Raw genomic sequence first — 26,716 nt, 5'->3', positions numbered from 1 at the left:
AGAGAGAGAGAGAGAGAGAGAGAGAGAGAGAGAGAGAGAACATGAACTCCGACAATTTGGCCCAAAAATTTATTACAAAAAAAAAAAAGAGAGAGAGAACTATTCTTTTATTTGAAGTTGCCAGTTCATTTCAAGGATAGACAGGCACATTTTCCAGTTCATATAGGTATTTCTAAGTGAAATTATAGATATTTCTAAGCAAAATACTAGCTAAATTTAGTTACAGGTTGAAATCCCAGGAACCATGATTAAGGGAAACTGAAATAGAAGTAAAGAAAAAACTAGGAAACTGTCTAACAAATACTTATAAGAACCTAAGGGTAAATTCAGGATGCCAAAGAGCCAGAAAAAATAACACTTTCTAGCTTTCAAAGTAATATGAAGTAAAATGCAGAATCAATTCAATTTACTTGAAAACCCGTCTATTCAAAGCATTTTCAGAAAACATAATATTCATGAACATACAATTTAAGTTTCTACTTACATGATGGTATAATGAACTGGGGTTCAGTGTTGCCTGCATAGCCAAGCTTGGTATACCTATAGGCACAAAATCATTGAAAAATGTTTAGACAACAATAATCTACATATTTTCAAAGCCCTGGAATTGAAAGACTTAACTTACTACAATGAAATGGGTAAAATATTTAATCTCAGATTTTTAGATATTAAAGCAATTATGAAAACCAAAAATATTATTTAACTAATGTTTAAATTATATCCTTACTGGGATTTCCTTTTCTGTTTCACACATTTCATTATTTTGTGAATCTTCTATGAAATGATTTTAGAATAGTGTACCTAATCTACTGGGGCTGGTAGGTAGCACAGTGAATAGAGCACCAGGCCTGAAATCAAGAAGACTTACTCCTGAGTTCAAATATGACCTCAGACAATTAAAAACTACATGATTCTGAGCAAGTCACTTAATCCTGTTAGCCTCAGTTTCCTGATCTGTAAAATAAGTTGAAGGAAATGGCAAACCAAGATAGTATCTTTACCAAGAAAATATATGAGGGTCACAAAGAGTTGGACATGACTGAAAACAAATGAACAAGAAAAATCTAATCTATTAAATCAGTCTAGAACAGTCTAGAAACATGTCTTTCTTATTTCTCTCATTTCAGAATACATCTAAGTTTCTATCCAGAAACTCCATAAAAGAAACTGCAGGAGTCCTAACTAAAATAATATGTTAATATACTACATCCTGTTCCATAAACATTTGTTAAACTCAAAAGTGTGTGTGTGTGTATACATCTTTTTAAATGGAACCATCTGCTAGATATAAGAAGTTGAAAAGCAAGAAGTAAATTGGAAAGTCTCATCAGCTGTTCTCTTCTTATTAGGACCTCTGTAATTCATAACAACACTTAAGAGTTCTGGGCAATGATCTATCATTCTGTACTAATGTTTGGAATGAAGAAAAATTGTCACAGGAGCCATATACGCAGAAAATTATAATTAATTTCATTATGCAAGTTATTTCAAGATGTGTTCCACTAAATTCTTAAATATGGCAACATTATAACCAACCCTATACATGTGATTCTTTAGAAAATAATATAGGGGGTGGCTAGGTGGTACAGTGAATAGAGCAACAGCCCTGGAGTCAAGAGGACCTGAATTCAAATCCGACCTCAGACACTTAACACTTACTAGCCGTGTGACCTTGGGGAAGTCACTTAACCCCAACTGCCCTGCCTTCCCCCCTCCAAAAAGCAAAAAAAGAAAATAATATAGGTATTCAGAGCTAAGATGGCAGAGTGGAGGCAGCATTATAGCTGAGGCCTCCCAACATTCCCCTCCAAACAACTTTAAAATAACATGTCAACTCAAATTCTGCAGCAGCATAGCCAACAAAAGGTCAGAGTGTGACATTTTTCCAGCCCAAGACAACTTAGGAGGTCTTTAGAAAAGGTCTGTGACACCCATGGGGGGGCCAGTCTAGAGGAGTCCACACATTGGCAACACCAGCAGTCAACCTTGAAGGTAGCTGCTCAGTTCAGAGACAGTAAGGGGATGGGTTAAATGATCAGAAAGAGATTACAAGGGACCCTGAGCTGACCCTGGACTCAGGACCAGGCACTGTTTGGCAACTCTACTGCCCATATGCAGTACTGGATCACACTCTAGGACTAAGAGGAACACTTGTGGTCAGTCACAGGAGGAGTACTAGCACTTGTGGCTGCAGGGAAGCATAGGCTCTTACTGGGTAAAGACCAGAGCACAAATCAGAATGATGCCACCCTCTCCCAAGAATATGCCACCTAAGAAGCCCTGGAAATTTGCAAACCCCCAGAAATGGTTCTGAAAACAGTAGAATGAAAAATCCTGAAGCTTGGTATAATGCTTCCCCACCCCCAGGTGAACACAGTTCAATTTTAACACAGAGTTCATGAGTCAAGAAACAGGATGAGAAAATTAGCAAATAAGCAGAAAGAATCTGACCATAAGAGCTACTATGACGGCTGCGAAGATCAAAATGCAAACTCAAAAGAAAATGACAATGTAAAAACAGTTACAAGCAAAGCCTCAAAGAAAAATACAAATTGTAAATAAACCCAACAAAAATTCCTAAAAGAGTTAAAGAGATAAAAGTGGGAGAGGAAAAACTGAGAAAAGAACTGAGTGATGCAAGAAAATTAGGGAAAAAAATTAACAACTTAATAAAAGAGGCATTAAAGAGAATAATACCTTAAAACCAGAACTGGACAAATGGAAAGGAGGTCCAAAAATTCACTGAAGAAAAGAATTCCTTAAATGCAGAATTGGCCAAATGAAAAAAGAGGTACAAAAGCACACTAAAGAAAATAATTCCTTAAAAATTAGAATTGGACAAGTGGAAGCTAGTGATTCCATGAGACATCAAAAAACAATAAAACGAAGTCAAAAAATGAAAAAATAGAAGAAAATGTGAAGAATCTCACTGGAAAAGCAACAGGCCTGATTAAGTTAAATAAAATTAGAATGAAATAGGATTGAGTGGAGATAATTTAAGAATTATTGGACTATATGAAAGCTATGATCAAAAAGAAAACTTAGACATAGTTCAAGAAATTATAAAAGAAAGCTGCCCTGATACCTTAGATACAGAGGGTAAAAGAAAAATTGAAAGAATCTACCAATCAACTCCAAAAAGAGATACGCAAATGAAAACTCTCAGGAACATTAAAGTCAAATTACAGAGTTCCCAGTTCAAAGAGAAAATATTGCAAGCAGACAGAAAGAAACCATTCAAATATCATCCTGTTCACATAATCAGGATCACACAAGATTTAGCAGTTTCATTTAGGAGTAGAGGGCTTGAAATATAATATTCTGGAAGGCAAAGGAGCTAGGATTACAACCATGAATAACCTACCCAGCAAAAGTATAATCCTTCAATGGGGAAATGGATATTTAATAAAATAGAGGATTTTCAAGCCTTCCTAATGACAAAAAAAAAGGAAATGAACATAAAATGTGACATTCAAATACATGATTCAAGAGAAGCATAAAACGATAAACATGAGAGAGAAATCATAAGGGACTCAATAAGGTTAAATTGTTTCCATTTCTACATAGTAAGATGATACTGGTACCTCTTAAGAACTTTATCATTCATTATTGGTCAGTTAGAACTATTCTACAGAGGCCATGGGATTGAGTTAATTATGTTGGGATCATCTAAAAAAAAAAAAACATGGGCAAGAAAAAGTGGTGCATTTGGAGAGGGAGGAAGGGAGAGAATGAATTGGGAAAATTATCTCACATAAAAGAGGCATACCAGGAAGAACTTTTACAGTGTAGGGAAAATAATGGAGGGGCAGGCAACGTTTGAATTTCACTCTCATCTGAATTAGTTCAAAGAAAGAAGAATATAAATACACACTCAACTGGGTATCCCTGTTATCTTACCAAACAGGGAAGAAAGGAAGGGAGTAAGAGAAAAGGGAGGGGGCAATAAAAAGAAAATATTAAGGGAGCTAGAGGTCAGAAATAAAACAGACTTTTGAGGAGGAATAGGGTAAAAAGAGAGAAAGAAGGCTAAAGAAGAAAATAGGATGGAGGGAAATACCCAGTTAGTTATCAAAAATATGAATGTGAATGGAATGAACTTATCCATAAAACAGAAGCAGAAAGCAAAATGGATTAGAAATCAGAATCTAACAATATGCTATTTACAAGAAACACACTTGAAACTGAAAGACTCACGGAGAGTTAAAATAAGAGGCTACAACACAATCTATTATGCTTCAGCTGAAGGAAAAAAGGTAGAGGTAACAATCAAGATATCACACAAGGCAAAAGGAAAAATGGACCTAATTAAAAGAGAAAATCAGGGAAACTAAATTTTGCTAAAAGGTACAAGAGATGAAGGGCAGCGAGGTGATATAGTGGATAAAGTGCTAGTCTTAGAGTCAGGAAGACTTCTCTTCCTGAATTCAAATCTGGCCTCAGACACATACTCGCAGTGACCCTGGGCAAGTCACTTAACCCTGTTTGCCTCAGTTTCCTCATCTTAAAATGAATTGAAGAAGGAAATGGAAAACCACTCCAGTATCTTTGCCAAGAAAACCCCAAAAAGGGTAACAAAGAGTTGAACACGATTGAAATGAATGAACAACAACAAAATCCATAGACAATGAAGTAATATCAAAAATTTTTATAGCAAGTTGCTCCGATAAATGTCTCATTTCTCAAATAGGGAACCGAGTCAAATTTGTTTTTTTTAAAGGTGCCAAATTGGGGCGGCAAGGTGGAGCAGTGAATAGAGCACCAGCCCTGGAGTCAGGAGGACCTGAGTTCAAATCCAGCCTCAGACAACACAAAAACTAGCCATGTGACCTTGGGCAAGTCACTTCACCCCAAATGCCCTCCAAAAAGCAAAAAAAAAAAAAGTGCCAAATGATTAATGATCAAAGGAAATAAAAAAAAGGATTTATTTTTTTTTTTTTTTTTTTTTTTTAGAGCAATCGGGGTTAAGTAACTTGCTCAAGGTTACACAGCCAGTTATTTCTGGGTGTGGTGCTAAGTATCTGAGCCTGGATTTGATCCCCAGGTCGTCCCAACACTGGAGCCAGTGCTCTTACTCGCTGAGCCACCTGGCCACCCCTAAGCAATTGGCGTTAAGTAGCTTGCTCAAGGTTACACGGCTAGGTGTTTCTAGGTGGGTGCTAAGTGTCTGAGCCCGGATTTGATCCCCAGGTCATCCCAACACTGGAGCCAGTGCTCTTACTTGCTGTGCTACCTGGCCGCCCCTAAACAGGTCATTTTCAGAAGAAATCAAAGCTATCCATAGTCATATGAAAAAATACTCTAAATCAGTTTTGACTAGAAAAATGCAAATTGAAACACCTCTGAAGTACCATCCCACAGCTCTCCAATTAGCTAACATGACAGAAAAGGAAAATGACAAATGCTGGAGGGCATCTGAAAAAAATAGGGACCCTAATCCACTGTTGGTGAAGTCATGAACTGGTCCAAACATTCTGGACAACAATTTAGAACTATGCCCAAAGGGCTATAAAGCTATATATATACCCTTTACCCCAGCAATATCACTACTAGATCTATATGCCAAAGAGATCAAAGAAAGAGAAAAAGGACTATATGTACAAAAAAATACTTATAGTGGCTCTTTATGTGGTAGTATAGAATTGGAAATTGAAGGGATGCCCATCAACTGGGGAATGGCTGAACAAATTGTGGTATATAATTGTGAAGGAATACTATTGTGCTATGTGAAATGATAAGTAGGATGGTTTCAGAAAAAAAAAACTCGGTCTTATATGAACCAACACAAAGTGAAATGAACAGAACCAGAAGACTGTTGTACAAAGTAACAGCAATATTGTAATGATGACCAGTGAAAGACTTAGCTACTCTGATCAATACGATGATCTAAGACAATACCAAATGACTCATAATGAAAAGTGCTATCCACCTCCTGAGAACTGATTAATTCTGAGTGCAAACTTAGTATCATTTTTTCACTTTATTTTTCTTGCTTTTTTGCAACATGGCTAATATGGAAATGTGTTTTGCATAATTTCAAATGTATAAATGATATCATATTGTTTATACTACTAATGGATGTGGAAGGGGCATGAGAGAGAAAATTTGGAACTACAAATGTTTTAAATGAATGTTAAAAATAATATTTTCTGAAAGATAATGGAGGATTTTAAAATGCACTTAGTCATGCATTGTTAACACTGTTTTTAAGAAACATATTTTTAAATTAAGGTATATAAGGGAGGGAAAGCAGGTTAATTCCAGTTATGAATTTAGTCATCATCCCACAATATTCAATAACAGATCTTAAAGTACTCTAAATTAGCAGTCTAAGGTCTAGATCAGAGGTGGAGGACCTGCAGCCTCAATGCCAATGTGGCCCTCTAGGTCCTCAAGTGTGGCCCTTTGACTGAATACTTCACAGATCAAATCCCCTTAACAAAAGGATTTGTTCTGTAAAACTTGGACTCAGTCAAAAGGCCGCACCCGAGGACCTAGAAGGCCATATGTGGCCTCAAGGCCACAGGTTCCCTACCCCTGTTCTAAATCAATGTCAAAACACTCACACTCATTCCAAGAGTTCTATTCTTGACCTGTTCTACACAGGTAAACTGAAGGATATTAAGGAAGACAATTCAATTCTGCACCTGTTCTAACCAGTTTCTAAGAACATTCTAGAGTTTAATAAAAGAAAAAGAAAACTCTATCTCAGGTAAAAGTGAATCACAGCTTGGCTTAAGCAGCCAGAATTGCCAGACTTTTTAAAACTACAAAGGTTCAGCTAGAATAGAACTTCAAGTAAAGGCTATAATCCTCCAAACCAACTCTGATTCTCTGAGTTGCCTATGTATAACAGTGTCAAACACTTTCAGAAAATAAATAAACATCACTTTACCAGGCAGTGAGCACTACTTTAAAAAAAAAAAAAAGAAAATCTAAATGTATTTTTATCAGTCAGTCAACTAGCATTTAAGTGCTGACTATGCCAGGAACTGTGTGTATGTATTTTAAATGGGCTATTCCTGCCATAGAAATGTAATTTCTTTGCTCACTCAATACAAAACTAGATTATCCACTACTCCAAAAGTTTTCTCACCCATTTCAGAAGTGAGAATGAAAATTTAGAGAAAGGAGGTCCTCTGAAAGCTAGTATTCCTGCAAGGACCAAGCAAATAAAGAGGAATGAAAGTGAACTTGAAAACACCTGTTGACTCAGGAGACCCAATTATTTAGTACAACTCAAATGTTTCCCAGAATCACATTACATACATACACACCTTGCTCCAGAGCTGCAGCTCTAACAAAAGATAAGTATTTCACTATTTTTACTCATATATCACTAACATTTTAAAAAAAACAACCATAATATTTGTGACAAAGGTTTTGGTTTTTTTTTAAATAGGGGAGAAGTGAAAGTGAGAAAAATACATTTTTGTTAAGTAAAATAATTTTTTTAATTGATGACAACATAAACACATGCTGTTCAGGAATAGCTACCACAAATTCTCTCCTCTAGAACCAAAAATATCACCAAACTGACCCTTCACCTGGCCACTGAGTCACAGAGTTGCTTTATATTTAAGCACCCAAAGCAGGGCAAACATGTTCCAAGATTTCTACAATAATATTGAAAATAACAATTCTTACAGTATTACCAATTCATACAAATTTTCTTTATTTACCCTTCCTTTCAAGACAAAAGCAAAAACAGCCTTGTTTAAAAGAGATAAACTGGGAAATTAAATTATGCCAAAAGGCAGCATAGACACTTAATTACTATCAATACTTAACATATATGCACCAAATAGCATAGTATCTAAATACTAAGAGAGAAGCTAAACAAGGTGCAGGGAGAAATAAACAGTAAATCTCTAACAGTGGTTAATCTCAAATGCCCATTTCTAATGCAGACAATTCTAAAAAAAAAATAACAATAAACAAAAATAAATAAAGGATCTGAACAAAATTTTAGGGAAATTGAACATACCAGATCTATGTTAGTCACTGAATAAGAAAAGAAAGAGGGGCAGCTAGGTGGCCCAGTGAATAAAGCGCTGGCCCTGGAGTCAGGAGGACCCAAGTTCAGTTCTAGCCTCAGACACTGAACACGTAAATAAAAAAAATCACTAGCCGTGTAACCTTGGGCAAGTTACTTAACCCCAATTGCCCTCCAAAAAAAAAAAGTATATTTATTTCCCATCTCGGCAAAGCACATTTATAAAAACTGTACATATATCAAAGTATAAAACCTCAAAATGCTTTTAGAAAAACAAAAATATTAAATATCCATTGCAAGCCACAATGCAACAAAAATTATATTCAATAGGGAAGGAAATGCTGAAAAACGTATTAAAAATTAATCAGAGACTAAATAACTTAATCTTAAGGAATCTGTGGGTCAAAAAAACAAATGAGAAAATCATCAGATTATTTCATCAAAGAAAATGACAATAGCAAGGTATCATATCAAAATTTGTAGGAAGAAGTAAAAGCAGCCCTTAGGAGAAACTACATCTCTAAATATTTTCATCAAAAAAAGAAAAGAACAATGAGCTGGACAAGCTGGACAAAAATATAAGAAAACCAACAAATGTCAAAACCCTAATTAAATACTAAAATAAAAATTCTAAAAATCAAAAAATATATCAAAACTGAATAGTTTTTTTAAAAGTAGCAAGGTGAGTTTTTTAGTGTGGAGATGGGGGTAAGCTGAAAGTCAAAAAGATAAACCTTAAGATAACTGGATTTTTTTAAATAAAAATTTAAATTGTGAGTATCAAACAAATGAAAAAGAATGATTGGAAACTATTTTGAGAAGTCATATGTCAAAAACCTGACAATTTAAAAATTAAATAGATGACTATTTTTTAAAAATGTAAAATGTGCAGACTACCAGAACAAGAAATAGATAATTTGTGAGGTGGGCTAGGTGGCACAAGTGAGTAAGAGCTTCGGCCCCAGAGTCAGGAGGACCCAGGATAGGATCCAGCCTCAGATACTTAACACCCACACAAAAAAACTGGCCATGTAACCTTGGGCAAGTTACTTAACCCCAATTGCTTTAAAAAAAAAAAAAAGAAGGAAAGAAATAGATAATGTATTTAATTCAATCTCAAAATAAGAATTTGAACACACCATAAGTAAATTCCTAAAGAAATACCCCAGGTCTATATGGATTTATAAGAAAATTCTATCTAGGGGCGGCTATGTGGCACAGTGAGTAGAGCACTGGCCCTGGAGACAGGAAGACCTGAGTTTGGATCCGACCTCAGACACTTAACACACACATAAAAAAAAAATAAACTAGCTTGGGCAAGTTACCTAACCCCAACTGCCCTCCAAAAAGAAAAAAAAAATCCATCTAATATTCAAAGAATAATTAACTCTAATATTTAATAAACTGCAAAAACAGGAAAAGGAAGGATCCTACCTATGGTCTTGATACCTAAACAAGGGAGTCAAAATAGAGAAAGAAAACTAGAGTTCAATATCTCTAATGAACTCTGATGTGAAAAAATTTTAAATAAAATATTAGCAAAAAGAGTGCAGCAACAAATCAAGAAGATCATATATTTCCAGGTTGGATTTATACCAGGAATGTAGGGTTGATTCACTATTAAGAACAAAATGAACATAATAGATTACATTAATAACAAAAATAGAGCAATAGAAGCAGAAAAAAACTTTTGAAAAAGTACAACACTCATTTGTTTTTAAACAGAAACTAGAAAACAGGAGTAATAAAAATAATAACAGCTAACATTTATATAGTCTTTTAAAGATTACAAAGGGCTTTACAAATATTATCTTATTTAATCCTCATAACACCTGGCAAGAAGAACCTGAGGCACAAAGAAATTAAATAATTTGTCCTGGATCATACAACTAATCAAGTGTGACGCTGCATTTGAGCTCAAGACTTCCTTATTCCAAGTCCAACGTTCTAGCCATTTTATCACCTAGCTACCTTTTTCTTAATATTGTAAGGAGTATTTACCTAAAACCAAAAACTAGTATCATATCTAACAGGTGCCCTTCCAATAAGATCAGAGGGAAAATAAGGGTATCTATTATCACTACTATGTGATATAAATTCTATCACCACTAGTGATAGAAATGCTAGCAAGAGAAAAACAAGAAAAAAGAAATTGAGGGAATAAGCATAATCAAAGAAGAATCACTTTTTTTGCAAATAATAGAGAGCACTAGAGAGTCAATTAAAAATTCACTGAAACATCAATAAAGTTGCAAGATATAAAATATATCCACAAAAATCATCACCATTTCTATACGTTACCAATAAAACTCTACAGGAAGAAACAGAGAAATTCCATTTAAGATAACAAAAAAATGTACAAAATACTTAGGCATCTACCTACACAAAAACAATATAAATACAACTAAAAAATGCTCTTCAAAAATAAGGGGACACAAAGCACTAGACAACTATTCATCATTCAAAGTAGGCTAAGCAAATATCAACACAAAAATACACCTAAATCCAGATGGCTCCAGAGAAGGAAGTGAGGCTGCTGACTTTACACAGCCCTCCCTCACTTTGTCATGGCATCACCTCCTTGAAGTCATGGTCCTCTTTGAGAATGAAGGACAAACAACAGTAACAACCTTCCCTATTCAGTGCCATATCAACCAAACTACCAAAAGATTACTTTATAGAAATTGAAAAAATAATAATAACAAAATTCAACTGGAGGAACAAAAAGTCAAGAATCTCAAAGGAAGTAATGAAAAAAAGTGAGAGGGAGCCTAGTAGTACCAGATCTTAAACTATATTACAAAATAATAATCAATAAAGCATTTTGAACCTATTTAAGATACAGAGCTGTCTATAACTGGAATAGATTATGTACACAACCTACAGAACCATACAAGTGCAAATAAACTCAAAAAACTGAGCTAACGCAGAGATATTTTTAACACTCGATATTTGCCAAAATCTTCTCAGAAAACTGGAAAGCAATCTAGCAGATCAACATCTCACACTATACAACAAGAAAGCTTACAAATGGGTACATGAATCCAACATAAAGAATGACATCATAGATTAGAGAAAAAAAATTACCTTTCAGATCTATGGATAGAGGAAATATTCATGACCAAACAAGGACAGAAAAGATCATGCAAGATAAAAGGAGCAATTATGATTATATAGAATTTAAAGGGCTTTCCACAATCAAAAAAAATCAATAAAGAGAAAGTTAAGATTTCACTGGAGAAAAAATATCTGCAATGTTTTTCTTTGTAAGTTTCATTTCCAAGACTGAATAACTAATTCAAATGTATAAGAATGAGTGTCATTCCCCAATTGATAAATGGTCAAAGACTATGAACAGGCAACGCTCAAAGGTGGTTTTCAAAGGAAGAAATCATAACTATAAAGAATCATATGAAAAAATGCTACAAATCACTAATAATTTGGTATACGAAAATTTTTAAAGTAATTCTGAGATCCTGTCTCACACCCATCAGATTAACAAAGATGACATAAAAAGAGAATGACAAATATTAGAGGGAATAACAAAAAAAAGACACATGAATGAATTGTTGGTGAAGCTATAAATTGATTCAACCATTCTGGAAAGCAATTTGAAACTGTGTCCCCAAAATTTACTAAACTATGCATACACTTTCTTACAACAATACCACTACCAAGTACAACCATTTCTGTCTTTTATATTGCCTTGTAAAATTCCCTTCTTTTTGTTGTTGTTGGTTTATTTTTAGTTTTCAACATTTATTTCCACAAGATTTTGAGTTACAAATTTTCTCCCCATCTATTCCCTAGCCCCCACCCCAAAATAGCAATCCTACTGAAATCCCCTTCCCCCAATCTGTTCTCTCCTATATCTTCCCCCATACCCCCTCCGACTTTCTAGTAGGGCAAGATGGATTTCTATATCCCAGTGCCTGTATATCTTATTTCCCAGTTGCATGTAAAAAAAAATAATACACATTTTTTAAACATTTAATTTTAAAACTTTGATTTCCAGATTCTTTCCCTTCTTCCCCCATCACATACCCCTACTGGGAGGAAAAGCAATTCAATATAGGTTATACATGTGTAATTACACAAAACATTTCCATAGTAGAGATATTGTGAAAGAATGACTATATTTCACTCTATCCTATCCCGCCCCTCACTTATTCTATTTTCTACTTTGACCCTGTCCCTTTTCAAAAGTGTGTGCTGCTAACTACCCTCCCTTCTATCATTCCCCCTCTTATTCCCTTCCCCCCTACTTTTTTGTAGGGTAAGATACCCAATTTAGTGTGTATGTTATTCCCTCCTTAAGCCAAATTCAATGAGAGTAAGATTGACCCATTCCCTTTTGCCTTCCTGTTCTTTCCCTCCTTTGTAAGTTTTCTCATGCCTCTTTAATATGAGATAATTTACCCTATTCTGTCTCTCCCTATCTCCTCTCATCATATTCCTCTCTCAGCTATTAATTTTATTTTTTAGATATCAGCCCTTCCTATTCAACTGATCCTGTGCCCTCTGCCTGGGTATACAAGTACACATATATACACACACTTACATATGTATTTATACACACATATACCCTTCTATATAAACATATATATGTGTATACATACACACACACACACACATATATTCCCTTCAACTATCCTCATACTGAGAAAAGTCTCATGAGTTACAATTATCGTTTTACCATTCAGGAATGTAAATAGTTCAATTTTAATAAGTTCCTTATGCTGTTTACCTTCTCATGCTTCTTTTGCTTCTTGTATTTGAAAGTCAAATTTTCTATTCAACTCTGTTTTTTTCATCAAGAATGCTTCAAAGTCCTCTATTTCATTGAATGACCATATTTTCTTTTTTTTCAGGTAAGTTGGGGTTAAGTGACTTGCCCAAAGTCACACAGCTAGTGTGTCAAGTGTCTGAGGCCGGATTTCAACTCAGGTCCTCCTGACTCCAGGGCTGGTGCTCTATTCACTGTGCCACCTAGCCACCCCTGAAAGACCATATTTTCCCCTGAAACATTATACTCAGTTTTGCTGGGTAGATGATTCCTGGTTTTAATCCCAGCTCCTTTGACCTCCAGAATATCATATTCCAAGCCCTTCAACGTAGAAGCTGCTAGATCCTGTATTATCCTGATTGTGTTTCCACAATACTCAAATTGTTTCTTCCTGAATTTGTGTCATATTTTCTCCTTGACCTGGGAACTCTGGAACTTGGCTATAATATTCCTAGGAGTTTTAATTTTGGGATCTTTTTAGGAGGTGATTAGTGAATTCTTTCAATTTCTATTTTGCCCTATGGTTCTAAAATATCAGGGCAGTTTTCCTTGAGAATTTCTTGAAGGATGATTTCTAGGTTCTTTTTTTGTTCATGGCTTTCAGGTAGCCCAATAATTTTTAAATTATCTCTCCTGGATCTATTTTCCAGGTCAATGGTTTTCCCAATGAGATATTTCACATTGCCTTCTATTTTTTTCATTTGTTTGGATCTGTTTTATAGTATCTTGATTTCTCATAATGTCATTACCTTCCATTTGCTCCAATCTAATTTTGAAGGAATTATTCTCTTCAGTGAGTTTTTGAAATTCCTTTTCCATCTGGCAAATTTGGCTTTTTAAGGCATTCTTCTCCTTATTGGCTTTTTGGGCCTTTTTCGCCATTTGAGTTATTCTATTTTTTAAGGTGTTATTTTCTTCAGTCAGGTTGTTGACTCTTTTTTCATGATTTTCTTGCATCATTCTCATTTCTCTTCCCAGTTTTTCCTCCACTTCTCTTGATTTTCAAAATCCTTCTTGAACTCCTCCATAGCCTGTAACCAATTCATAGTTTTCTTGGAAGCTTTTGATGCAGGAGTTCTGACTTCATTGTCTTCCTCCCATTCCATGTTTTGATCCTTTTTGTCCCAAAAAAAAAAAAAGGATTCTATGGTCTGTTTGTGCTTTCTCTGCTTGCTCATATTGCTAGTCAATTACTTGACTTTTGAGCTCTTTGCCATGGTAGAATTCTGTTTCCAGAGAGGAGAGCTTTGTCCAAAATCACTGGGGTTTTCATAAATGTTGTCAGAAGTCTGAGGAGGTGTAATGCGAATGTAAATTTTAAAGATCTTCCCTGCCCCTAGGCTAAAGTGCACCAGAAGCCTGGGGAGGGAGGCTTGTTTTTCAGTAGATACTTTTTGATTGGCCAGTGGGTCAATAAGGTTGTTACATTCTCTGAGTCAGGAGAAGGCTATATAAGCCCTGATGTGTAGCTTTGTTTTGGGACTCACTTTGAGAAGTGTTCTGTGATTTGATCTGAATTCTGGGAAGCCGTTGTTGAGAGTCCCCGGCTTTGAAAAACCCAGAATGTGGAAACCCAGATGTTGACTGGGTATGGATGTAATGGTTGGACAGTTTGGAAATCTGTCTACTTGATGTTTCTGTCTTGATAATTATGCCTGTATACTTTGAGGTTCAGGGTGCTGACCTTTTCTCCTGAACAAGGTAAACGATATATGTCTGACTGATTAAAGTAAGCTTGTTAACCCATTTTGAGTTGCTTTCCTTTAACAAAGCAGATCCAAGAACCTGTGGTAGCTGCAAACCCTGAGGACGCTTGGGGTGCTTGCTGCTACAGGAGGATGCCCTCTCTACATACACCATGTTGGCAAACTGGCGTTTCTCACCGCAGGACCACCCCTAAGAAAGCAACCCAGATCCAAGCAGATCAAAGCAATGAATGATCTGAATGGTCACGTAGCCCCCCTATGATCTATAGACCAGGAGCTCCTGAGGCAGCCACGTGGCAGACATTGCAGTCACTGTGCCTCTGCCACCTCTCGCCCTGAGGACGGGGCTAGACCATGCCCTTCCCTTCCAACACAGTTCCTGATTGACCTTTTACTTTCTTTTTGGTCTTTATGGGTTGAAAAATCTAGAAACCACCACAGCTGCTGGTGATTCACTCTCCTGAATTCTGCTCCACCGCTGCTGCCTCCCTGGGACCAAAACCACGCAGATCACGTGGGACTGTGCTCGGCTCCCAGCACGCTGCAATGAACCCTTCCTGTCAGCCTGCCAGGCTGCCTTCACTGTGAGTTTTTTCTCTGTGTCACTTTGTGAGGTATTTGAGGTAGTTGTTGGGGGGAGTCTGCCATCTTCCCTTCCTCTTTTAAGTGAGTACTTTGTCCCTGCCATTCATTTTGCTTACACTACTTCAATCTAGTTATTCCCACAGGCTCGCTCCTTCTTTTGCCTACTCTATCCCAGATTCTTTTAATATAAATTGTCAATTAAATAAAAATTATCTATTTCTCCCATTCTCTTGTCCCTTCTTTCCCCACCTCTGGAATCTTCATCCTGTTCTCCCATAGGCCATATTCCTTCTTCCCCTTGCTGAAAAATTACAGGAATTATAATCCCTTTAAAAATCACCAACAAATTTGTTATGGCTGCATCACCAATTCCCTGGCCCCCTTCCATCTCTTTCCCTACTCACACAACATCTCACTCCACTATTCTGTCTAACAAAAGATACTGATTTTACATCTTTGCGATCAGGGATTTAGTTTAAAGTGCATCAAGTTCAACTCTAATATCTCCCTCTTGAAACTCTTTATTTTCCTTTCTAGCTTCATACCCCTAGATTCTTTTTATACTTTGATGATCCCTCTCTCCCCACACTCCCCCCAATCAATCTGAAAACAATAACCTATAAACATAAATTGATTTCATTAGTCTTTCTTTGATCATTGTACTTATTAACCCTACCCAGAGTAAAAGGGGAAAAGGAGAAGAGAACTGACCCTACCTGACTTTCCAGTCTCCTTTCCATTAGCCCCAGTACTATGTTCCCTCTTAGACTATGGCTCTAAAGTACCATATGAACAAGCAGCCTTGCCCAATCCTCTATCCCTCCCCTTCTCCTTTCCTTGAAGTGGCTGAGAAGAATGAGCCTTTGTGGTTTCTTGGAGGAGAAAGCATAATAAGGGGACTTATAGGCAGTTATTTGGCCTGGGGTATCCTATGGCTAGACTGCCATGTCCAAACTTTGAGGTCTGTGCTCACTGAAGGAGGGGCAAAGAATCAATAGGAGCAGGGGGTAAAGACAATGAATGACAGCTCTAAGAGATAAAGTTAAATAGGCCTTCACCCTGCAATGGGGCAGGAGCAGGGGTTTCCTATCTTCTTATTTTGTAGAGCCAGTTTTAATTAATTACTCAATGAAGATAGGAACTAGATCAGAAATTTCAGAATTAAGAGTTGGCTAAAGCATTAGATGGTTAGGTAACTTATCAAAGGACATACAACTAGCACATGTCTGACATAGAACTTGAATGCAAGTCTTCCTGGTTCTGAAGACAGCTCTATTGCCATTACTCCACACTTCTTCTGTAATGTATAATTACTCTATATTTTGAGCATAATTTTTTTTGTGTTTCCAAGTTGAAAAGGTTTACAAAAGTGAGTTTCAACACCCTACTCATCATATTTTTGTCACTGAATTTTTGAGATATTGCAGTGTTCTCAACTACTACCGTGTTTCCCCGATAATAAGACCTATCCCGAAAATAAGCCCTCCCCTTACTGTATAAGATTCCTCTAAAATAAGCCCTCCCCCGAAAATAAGCCCTATTGAGATTGCTACTGTAGTAAAGGTGATCCCCTGTGCTAAACGCTACATTACGGTACCCTCTGTATGCACCGTTTCCCCCCCCCCGGGTGAAATGCACGCCGCGCTCCAAGCTGCATCCAATCAGAGCTGCAGCAGTGAGCACGTCATCCTGTTCTTCCCCAGTGATTTGCTTGCTGGCACCATTGAGAGCAGTGCCACGAAGGAGAGCTGAGGCAGAACAACATAAAAACCCGGTATGTAAGCGGGAGTGAGGGGGCATGATGGAGGAAAAAAGAAGAACTCAGGGGGCATGATGGAGTGAAAAGAAGGACTGATGGTCATAATTTTATTATTCTGTCCGTTTTGACCCCCAGACATGAATACAAAAAGGAAGAGCTATACTGTTGAGTATAAGAAAGCAATTGTAGAGGAGTCACATGTCATTGCTGTCAATGTTCATTAAAATAAGCCCTCCCCTGAAAATAAGCCCTCTGGTGTTTTTCTGTCCAAAAAAATTAATAAGACAGTGTCTTATTATCGGGGAAACACGGTAAATAAAGTTTAATTAGGTAACTGGTTCAATATTGTTCATAAGTTATTATGATACCTCTTCTCTACTCCCAGTACAGCCACTGTAACTTAGGTCTTCCCCATTCTTGACAACAATGGCAGCTTCCCAACTGGTCTTCTGTTTCCAGTCTATCCCTATGTCCAAATGATCCTTGCCATCACTGATAACCTGGTTCCACTAATGCTTCCTAAAGAAAGAGGGTGTCAAGGTTGTTTTATAGCACAAATTCTCTCAGACAGTAATCATATAAGCAGTTCCTAACAGGAAAAATGAAAAAGTGGAGCTAAAAAAGTCAATAAGGCACAGAAAGCCTAGACACTGTTTTAAACACTTTATCAGAAATCCAAGGTGGAAAAAATGTGAGCTAGAAGTTTTTAAAGTATCACTTCATTCTTTTTATACATAAGTGATTTAAAAATGTGAATGCCCCCTCCAATGATGCAGATTACAATCCATCTATGCTCTCTTATCCTGTACAACTACTGTACTGGTCCTCTCATAAATCTTCCATGTGAGCTGGGGACCTTGCCTTTAAATAGCTTAACAGTGGCTGGCTACCAATGGAATGTTGACTATGTTATATTACATTGACTATGTTAACCCATGTTCTTATATGCTGAGACCACTTTTTTTTCCATTCATATTCCCTCTTTAAGACACAATCTTTGCAGCAAACTTCTTAAATAAAAGTTTCATTTCTAAAATATATATGGAGCTAAGGCAAATTCACAAGAAAGAAAGCCATTCCACCACTGATAAATGATCAAATGATATGACTAGGTAATTTTCAGAAAAGAAATACAAGTTATGAATAGCCATATGAAAAAAATGTTGTAAATCACTACTAATTAGAGAAATATAAGTTAAAACTAATACCTATTAAGTCATCTAAGATGACAAAAAAAAAGGCAGATGAAAAATGCTAGAGTATAAGGGGAAAACAGATACAGCTATGAACTCATTCAACCATTCTGGAAAACAATTTAGAACTATGCATAAAAGCTATAAAACTGTGTATAACCTATGACCAAGTCATTAGGTCTATATCCCTAAAGGAATCAGTGAAAGATGAAAAATGACCCATATGTACAAAAATATTTATAGCAACTCTTCTTCTAATGGCAAAGAATTGGAAACTGAGGGGATGTTCATCACCCGGGAAATGGCTGAACAAGTTACAGTATATGAATGTGATAAAATACTATTGTGTCCTATAAGAAATGGTGAAGGGGATGGTTTTAGTAAAACCAGGGAAGACTTGTATGAACTGATGCAAAGTAAAATGAACGGAACTAAGAGAATAATTTATACAATAATAGAAACATTGCAAAGATGTTAAAACTACAAAGGACTTAATAACTCTGACTAACCACAGTCCAAAGGACTCATAATGAAACATGCTATCTCTCTCCCAACGGAGAACTGACAGACTCAAATTGCAGACTGACACAATTACTCTTAGGTCTTCTAATTTTCTTCTCTGTCTTCCTTTATTTTTTGTTTTGGACATGGTTAATACAAGAATTTACTTTGCATAACTGTACATATGTATAATGGATTTGAATTGTCTTGCCTTCTCAATGGGGTGGGAGATAATTCAGAACTGAAAATAAAAGTTTTGTAAAATATATAACATGTTGCAACCTACTTATTCCCACTATTCAAAAGAGAATAGATAATAACCATTCAAGTCAAAAGGACTTTGTTAAGGAGAGAAGGAAGGAGGATGTACTCTTTCAAAAAACTGAATTGACAGATCAAGTGAAAACGAAAGCTCCAAAACTCTATAGCAGGACAGGTACAAACTAGAAATCTGACAGCCTAAACAAGAATGACAATTCTTATAAAAAGACACAAAACTTAGGAGCAGTTACTTAAATATATTACAAGAATGAAGCTAGTAAAAGAAGCAGTGGTATGTAATAATCATATAAGTATAAGACTGTTAGAAGAGTAAAAGTTTGCAACAAGTGAATGAGTTGTAACTGAAGTTGTTATAACTTAAAAGGTCCTGGGTCATTAGGCATTTAAGGAATCATAGAACTAAAAAAGACAGTTTTGTTAAGTTTTTTGTGTAAAATGTTATGGGTCAGGATGAGAAAATTCAGGAAGAGAAAATAAATTATTTTCAGCAGTGGTTCCTAGTCATGATTGCCTCTAAGCTTCAACTAGATTGCAAATTTCTAGACAGAGTTCATGTCTAGTTTCATCAGTGCCTAATATAAAGCCTTGTATATATTAGGCACTTGTCTGTATAACTTAATTTTAGAACTTCTGCTTTTTTAGTACTCATGTCAAAATCCAGGTTTTTCAAAACGACAAATTTGATGTGACTATTTGCTTTACAAAAGGATTCAGACAAAAGATTATTTCCAATGACAAAATCCTCTTAGCACATTTAGAATTATTCCACTTGTTTTTTAAAATCTACAAAAGAACTTGGCAGGGACACAGCAATTATGTAAGTAGAATCTGGATTCTCAATGGAACTTAATTGCTATTAGTCATTTTTTTCATAGTTGTAGGAATGAAAGATTTTCAGAGTTGCATTAAAATTAATGTGAGAACTTAAAAAATCATATAGCAAGTGTGGACCTTACTTTTTTTTATCTATAAAATAAGGTTACATGATATAATTATTAAGGTTTCCACTAGTTCTAAATCCTACAATCATTACCCTAAAATTATATCTCATTTTATCTACTAATGGAATAACTCAGTGTACTACCTCACCACATTTCATGGTCTAGAAAATGTGTTATTATTCACTTTGTTTTCTCCAATTTGAAATATTATAAATCAGAAATGGGCAGTGTGGCAATTTGTGTTCCTTGACCATGTGCTTTCATTACAGATATTTTGTTGGTTGCTGAGTTTGTTTGTTTTTTCCAGTAGGTGAGGATGGCAATGGGAGGGGTACCAGCAATAGAATTGTCCTGACCCTGATCCTCTTCACCCTAAAATAAGGAAGGAAATTAATGTAATAATACATTCAATAGAAGGAAGGTCAGAAGGAATGAGAAAGCTTTAAAAGTATTATTTTGAATTCATTATTACTCAAAAAGAAATTCAAGCTAACCACATTTGTTCCATGTATAATACTTTTTCTATTTTATGTTGTATATAAAATGTTCCTTTTATTTTGTGTCTGTGATATTTGAAATTTTAAAAATCAAATATAAAAAATAAATATTATAAACCAGTTTCTTCTGAATAATTATGGATATTATTGAAGAGCTTTGTGATTATTTCAAGGGCTTAAAGCAATTAACATGAAGGCATCTGTGAACAGGAACATTTGGAGAACTTTCACAGTGATAAGGAATTCTTCTTTATTTGGACTCTGCACAGAGTATGTTCAATAATATCAATGAACAGCTTTGGTAAGCACAATGAATCCTATATGCCTCACTTTATGTTACTATTCAGGGGTCCAATGGAGAAAGATCTCTATGGCATAGAAGATAACTTGTTATACATGTGCTATTAGAGTTCTACTTTGTTTTACCTTAAATTTTTTTTAAAGCAACTAAAAAGAGACAAAGCAGGATTTTATATTTTCTATACTTCTGAGGGACTTGTGTGATTGTAGAGGTATGATCTGCTTCAGAAAATCATCTTCAAAAACCTATTATTTTCTCATGTTTTCAAGAAAACCCTCATGCAGAAACCATTGCCATATAAAGATCTCAATAAGGCAAGACAGTAGGTAGGTGGGACACCGTCCAGATAATCAGAAAGAATGAAATTTTCTTTACACAGAGATAGAGAAAGGGAGAGAGAGGCTTTGATGTGAAAACAAAAACAAAAAAAATGATCTTAAGAAGTAGGAAAAATACTAACTGGCATCAGAAAAATTGAGGGTGAAATGAAATCACACAAAGGGAAAAGAGAAGGAAAAAAAAGACCTTGGCAAATTTGAGGCTGAAAAATGTATATAAAATTACTCTTGAGCTCTGGAGCAAATTCCAGTGAAAAGAAGCTACTTGGGGTGGCTAGGTGGCACAGTGAATAGAGCACCAGCCCTAGAGTCAGGAGGACCTGAGTTCAAATCCAGCCTCAGACACTTAACACTTACTAGCTCTGTGACCTTGGGCAAGTCACTTAACCACAATTGCATCAAAAATGTGTCAACAAGTTAACAAAAGAGAAATCTGTTGCCTTCTTGGGAAAATTTATCCATACATACTAGGGAACTCCTGAAGATATGTCAAAGCAAATTACTACTATATATTTCTAATAACTGACATGGCACAATTGATTCTGCCAGAAAGAATCCAGAAAGTATGGCTAAAAATTAGTGTTGGGGTAAGAAACATGGGAAAATAAAGGGGATTTTCATCACTGCTGCCCATCAAAAGCAAAAGGAAGATCTCAAAGTTAACATCTCCTTAGGAAGACAGGGTGTAAGAATGGGACATGGATTTCTGGACCATAGCTAGAAAAATCAGTAATGACTAACTCCTATCCTGGGATAGCAGGCATCTAATAAAAGTCAGTAGACAGCATTGACTTGTCTTTTAAATTTAATCAAAAAGGTTTTATCCAGAAAGGGGGCCAGGGGTGGGGGGTCAGGGGGGGAAGAACACAGAGACAAAGACAGAGACAGAGAGAGGAAAGACAGAAAACTATTTTATATCCAACAATCTAAATACCATAAACCAGGGGTTCTAAACCTGGGATCTGTGAACTTTAAAAAAAAATGTTTTGAGAACTGTATTTTAATATAATTTTTATTTCATTTCTAATTCTATATATTTTATTTTATGAATTCTAAAACATTAGTCTTAGAAGAGGTCCATCAACCTCACCAGACTATAATACAAAAAAAAAAGGTTAAGAACCCCTACTATAAACTGTAACTACCATGTAAGAAAAAAATTGTACAAACAACCCAAAAGCTCAGAAACAGCAAAATCAAGGAAAAGAAGCAAGGAAAAAAAAAATCCACAGCTCCCAGTATCTACATAAAAAATGTATAAAATATGGATAACATGAACAATAAATTAAAGATCCACATCTATATGCCAGTAAGATGTCCAAAAAATATACCATTTAGGACTGCTACGTTCCATGCCTTCTCATTTCTAATCCACTTCTAAAATTAAGGAAGGTAAAACCAGCAAATACGGAAGCAATGCCAATATGTATATAAAACAATATTAGGCCCCCATTCAAACAGTCTGGCAATAGTTTGAAAGGTGTTAATAGTAACCTCTAATTCATTCCCTCCAATATGTTAATAGCCTTTTCCTACAATGCCTCTTTAACAGCAGTAATATGTTGATTCTTTAATTCTGTAATGTCAGGTGAATTATGCTGACTGCTGTCAACTCGACATTTATATAGAACTGGAATGCCTCCCACAACCATGTGCTTTAAGCAGAAGGTAACTTGAAATGAGTTCAAATAATTACTGTTCAGAAATTGAAGAGAAACTTCTTTTATATGGTTTCAATGACATGTACCAATCAAGGTCAATAAAAGAAAATAAAACCAATCCAGGAAGAACTAGCCACTCTGATGCAGTCATTAACACTAGAAGCATCAGAAGAGTCCACTGATACAAAAATTTAATTATAACTTTACTTTGAAATTTAAAAAATTTTTCATTCTACCTCTATTTTCTTTGCCTTATGGATTTAAAAAAAAAAAATGTACTGCATCAACTTACATAGATTGGTCCTTCAGGAAATCTTAAATTTCTTCCAGTGTTAAATAAGAATTTATATATTATATGAAAAAATTAATATATTCTTTTATAGGGATCTTTGATGTTGATGGTGAGCTGAAAAGAAAACTGAGAAATCATTTGAACTCCCTCTAAGACATATATACATATACCCATAGCTTTTAGTTATCATTGCTGTCATTCAATTAATTGTCCTCTAATCAACCTATGTATATTTTATTCTTAAACTCAAAGGCTGGGAAAAGGTGAAGTTGCCATACCAAATAAAGTGAAACAAATGCAAGGTTCAAATAAAACGCATTCATCCTAGAAAAATTATAAAGTTTTAGCCACTTGGGAAACATAATGCTGGCTGGGAATTCATAAAACCCCACACTGGTTACCAGTGTATCTATTTCAAACCTTCTGGGAAAAACTCTGGCAACATTATTACTTCTGGGCACTGGAATAATAACTACACCAGAAATAGCTTTATTTATTCATTGAAATAGTACAGATCACATCTTCTTAATTCTTTTTTCCCCAAAAAAAGCCCAAAGTGAGAAGCACGGTTTGGGAATATGAAGCAATTAAATAGAAACGATTTCTCTGACAATAATATAAATTTCCCCCCCAAAAAAATCAAATGTTGATCATTTACTTTATCTCTATCAAAAAAAAGTAAGTGAATACTCAAATTAACAAGAAATTTAAGACATGAAAGATTTAGTTTTATTGGTATCTTCCAGAAATGCTTTATGATGAAACAAATATTACAAATCCAAAAATAAAATCAAAGTTCACAAAAACAGATGCTAAACTGTTATTTTAAAGACCTTTTTCTATAGTCTTCACTCTTTCACTCTGATTTCCACAGAGGAAAATAAATTCCAAGGGAAAGAAAAAGAAAGAGGAAGCCAACAGTTTCTTCCCAGGAGTTTTAATAATACTTTCCCATGCTTGTGTTTTGCATACCAAATTAACTTCTGAATAAAAACCTACAAAACCTCCCAATACACTGTATTTCAGGGATAACAGCACAGAAAGTAACTATAAACACAAGCATTAGTTTCAAAATCTCCTAAAGGAAAATATGATCGGACTGAAATAAACTGTTGAAAATTTTACAAAAAATATATCCCCACAAAGTTGAAAGAAAATCAAAATCAAAAGGAATCAAGGTTGTGAAAACTATACTCAGAGATATTTTGTGACAAAAATTATTAAAAACTTCTTTAAAGTCTTTTAAATGTTTAATACCAGGCTATTTTGTTACATGCCTCATTCATAGGTAAGAATATAAACTACAATTTTCATAGTACCAAGTCTATATGCATACACATATGTATACATATAAGCTTGGTAATTTGAATATATTCATATTTGAATATATGTGTGTATATATGTATATATACTTACATATACATAAATATATATATTAAAAAATCAAGAGGATGAGAATTTACTTTTAACACCTTATCACCATCATCATCTGTCTAAAGCAGACTAGCTCAGGCAACTAAAAGTACATGAATTCCTCAGAATTCAAATGAGTTGAGTTCTTATGAACTCAAATATAGAATCTTCTTACCAGTACTATTTTAGGATCAGTAATCACACTGAAAGTAAAAAAAAAAAAAACCCTAATAAAAAAAGAGCTTTCACAAATGTAGACTTTCCCAAAAATGGAGTATGTCATTTTCACCCACTGCATTTTAAGGTCCCCACAACTGTTTTAAATAAACCTAAGACAGGAGCTCTGTAATAATTAACCTTTAGAATATGTGGTTTTAGTATTGGACCAGAATAAGTTAGAGTATGTCATTTTAATATTGGAATAGAATGATGAGGTGGGGGGTGGAAAGAAGAGTTTGATGTTTGTCATTGGAAGGGTAGTGGGGACGGCTAGGTGGTGCAGTGAATAGAGCACCAGCCCCAGAGTCAGGAGGACCTGAATTCAAATCCTGGCCTCAGACACTTAACACTTACTAGAGGTGACCTTGGGCAAGTCACTTAACCCCAATTGCCCTGCCTTCCCCCCCCACAAAAAAAAGGTTAAGAGTAGTGGGCAGGAATTATCTGGAAAAAATGTGTGGTACTGTGGAAAGAAAGCTGAATTTAGAGTCAAAATCTGCATTCAAATCCCAACCCTACCACTACTACCTGTGTGACCTTAACTAAGTCACTTCACCACCTTCAGTTTCTTCATCTGCAAAAGGAAAGATTGTATTAAATTACCTCCAAGAGCCCTTACAGCACTAAATCTATTTAGGGTCTTGGAATTAGAGTAGATTAGATGATCATACTACCCAAGGAGTTGGAGGATGCCTTTAGTGATGTGGAAGAAGCAGAAACTGCAACTTGGTCCATAAGGGAAGGGGAAGACAAGGGACAAAAATAATATAAACAGTAGTGATTCACACAGCCTAATGAAGACTAAGGCTAGTAAATGGAAAACAATGCAATGATGATAGCGTCATCCCTACCAAATAAATGAACAGCACTAGTGATGGATCATTAGATTTGGAGATTGGAAAGAACTTTGGAGCTGTAATACAACACTCCAGAAATTAGCAAATGAAGAAACTGAGGCCTAAGAAGGAAAATGACTTTCCAAGGTTAAAGAAGCAGTAAGTACCAGAGTAGAATTCTAATTCAGGTTCACTGATTCCAAATACAGCACTTTTTCATCTTAAGATGAGAAAAGAATGAGGCTCAAAGACAAGGTCTCTTTAGTCCAAAGGTTCTTAACCTTTTTTGTGTCGTGGGCCACTTTCAGCAGTTTAGTGAAATCTATGTACCTCTTCTCAGAATGTTTTTAAATGCATAAAATAAAATACATAAGATTAAAAGGAATCCAATTTTATTGAAAAACATTCATCAAAATATTAATTATAGACTCCAGGTTATGAATCCCTTCTTTTATCCTACTATTTGATCCATTAGGAAGTGGAAGAAACAATACAATGTAGGCATGGTTAAATTGGGTACTATCTCACTACATTTCTGAACTGATACATTTTTTTCTCTCCATATGGCCCAGTGAATGCCCATTTTTCAGTGGCCACAAGAATAAGCTTTGAATGGCATATGTAAGTATTAGATTTTGAGGAGTAGAAGGGAAAGAGTTAATTAATTAATCCTGGGTGAAAGGGAGGATACAAAATTGTGGGAGAGAGAAAGGTACACTTATCCTTCCTCATGTGTTTAGGTAACTGAAAGGATAAGACTAACGTGGTTAGAAATGGGAATGGAGATGGGGACAGGGATGGAGATAAGGACAGGGATAAAGTTCAGCGGTTAGGGGATGGGGATTAGGGCAGAGGATGAAAGAGAGGCAGTGATGAGGAAGAAAGGGAGATGAGGGTGGGGGTGGGAGGGAGGTGGAGGTGAAAATGGAAATAGAGATGAAGATGGGAACAGGGAAGGCAGGGAGGTGGGAATGGGGATAGAGATGGGGGTTAGATATAGGGGATGGCTAGAGGATGGGAGATGAGTATGAGGGATGGGAGAGAAGTGGGGATCAGGATAGGGATAGTAATGAAAAGGGAATGGAGGTGTGGAGTGGAATGGAGACAGTGATAGGATGGGATGGAGAAGGGCAGGGGCGCTGGGAGGTGAGGGGATGGAGGAGGGCAGGAGGCGCTCTGGGGGAGCGCCGGGAGATGAGGGGATGGAGGAGGGTAGGGGCAAGCTAGGAGGTGAGGGGATGGAGGAGGGTAGGGGCACGCTAGGTGATGGGATGGAGGAGGGCAGGAGGTGCTCTGGGAGGGGAGCGCCGGGAGGTGAGGGGATGGAGCAGGGTAGGGGCACGCTGGGAGGTGATGGGTTGGAGGAGGGCAGGGGGAGCTGGGAGGTGAGGGGATGGAGGAGGGCAGGGG

The 26,716-nt window shown here is 36.0% G+C and overlaps 1 protein-coding gene across 4 annotated transcripts in view; it reads right to left on the bottom strand.

Annotated features, from left to right (window-relative positions):
* ACTR3B (actin related protein 3B) overlaps window positions 1–26,716 on the bottom strand; it is a 114,075-nt gene that overhangs the window by 86,711 nt on the left and 648 nt on the right. For all 4 annotated transcript variants that reach the window (XM_069084339.1, XM_069084321.1, XM_069084331.1 and 1 more), the window contains exon 2: window positions 485–540. In XM_069084339.1, the coding sequence (XP_068940440.1) occupies window positions 485–523 (39 nt within the window). In that variant the 5' untranslated portion in view covers window positions 524–540. The remainder of the gene's footprint in view (window positions 1–484; window positions 541–26,716) is intronic.

The sequence above is a fragment of the Petaurus breviceps genome, unplaced genomic scaffold (assembly GCF_028583685.1).
Source record: "Petaurus breviceps papuanus isolate PSGF00001 unplaced genomic scaffold, PetGlider_PUasm1.0 115, whole genome shotgun sequence".
NCBI lineage: Eukaryota > Metazoa > Chordata > Mammalia > Diprotodontia > Petauridae > Petaurus > Petaurus breviceps.
The sequence above is the reverse complement of the archived record's forward strand: the minus strand, read 5'-3'. Positions and strand labels throughout refer to the sequence as shown.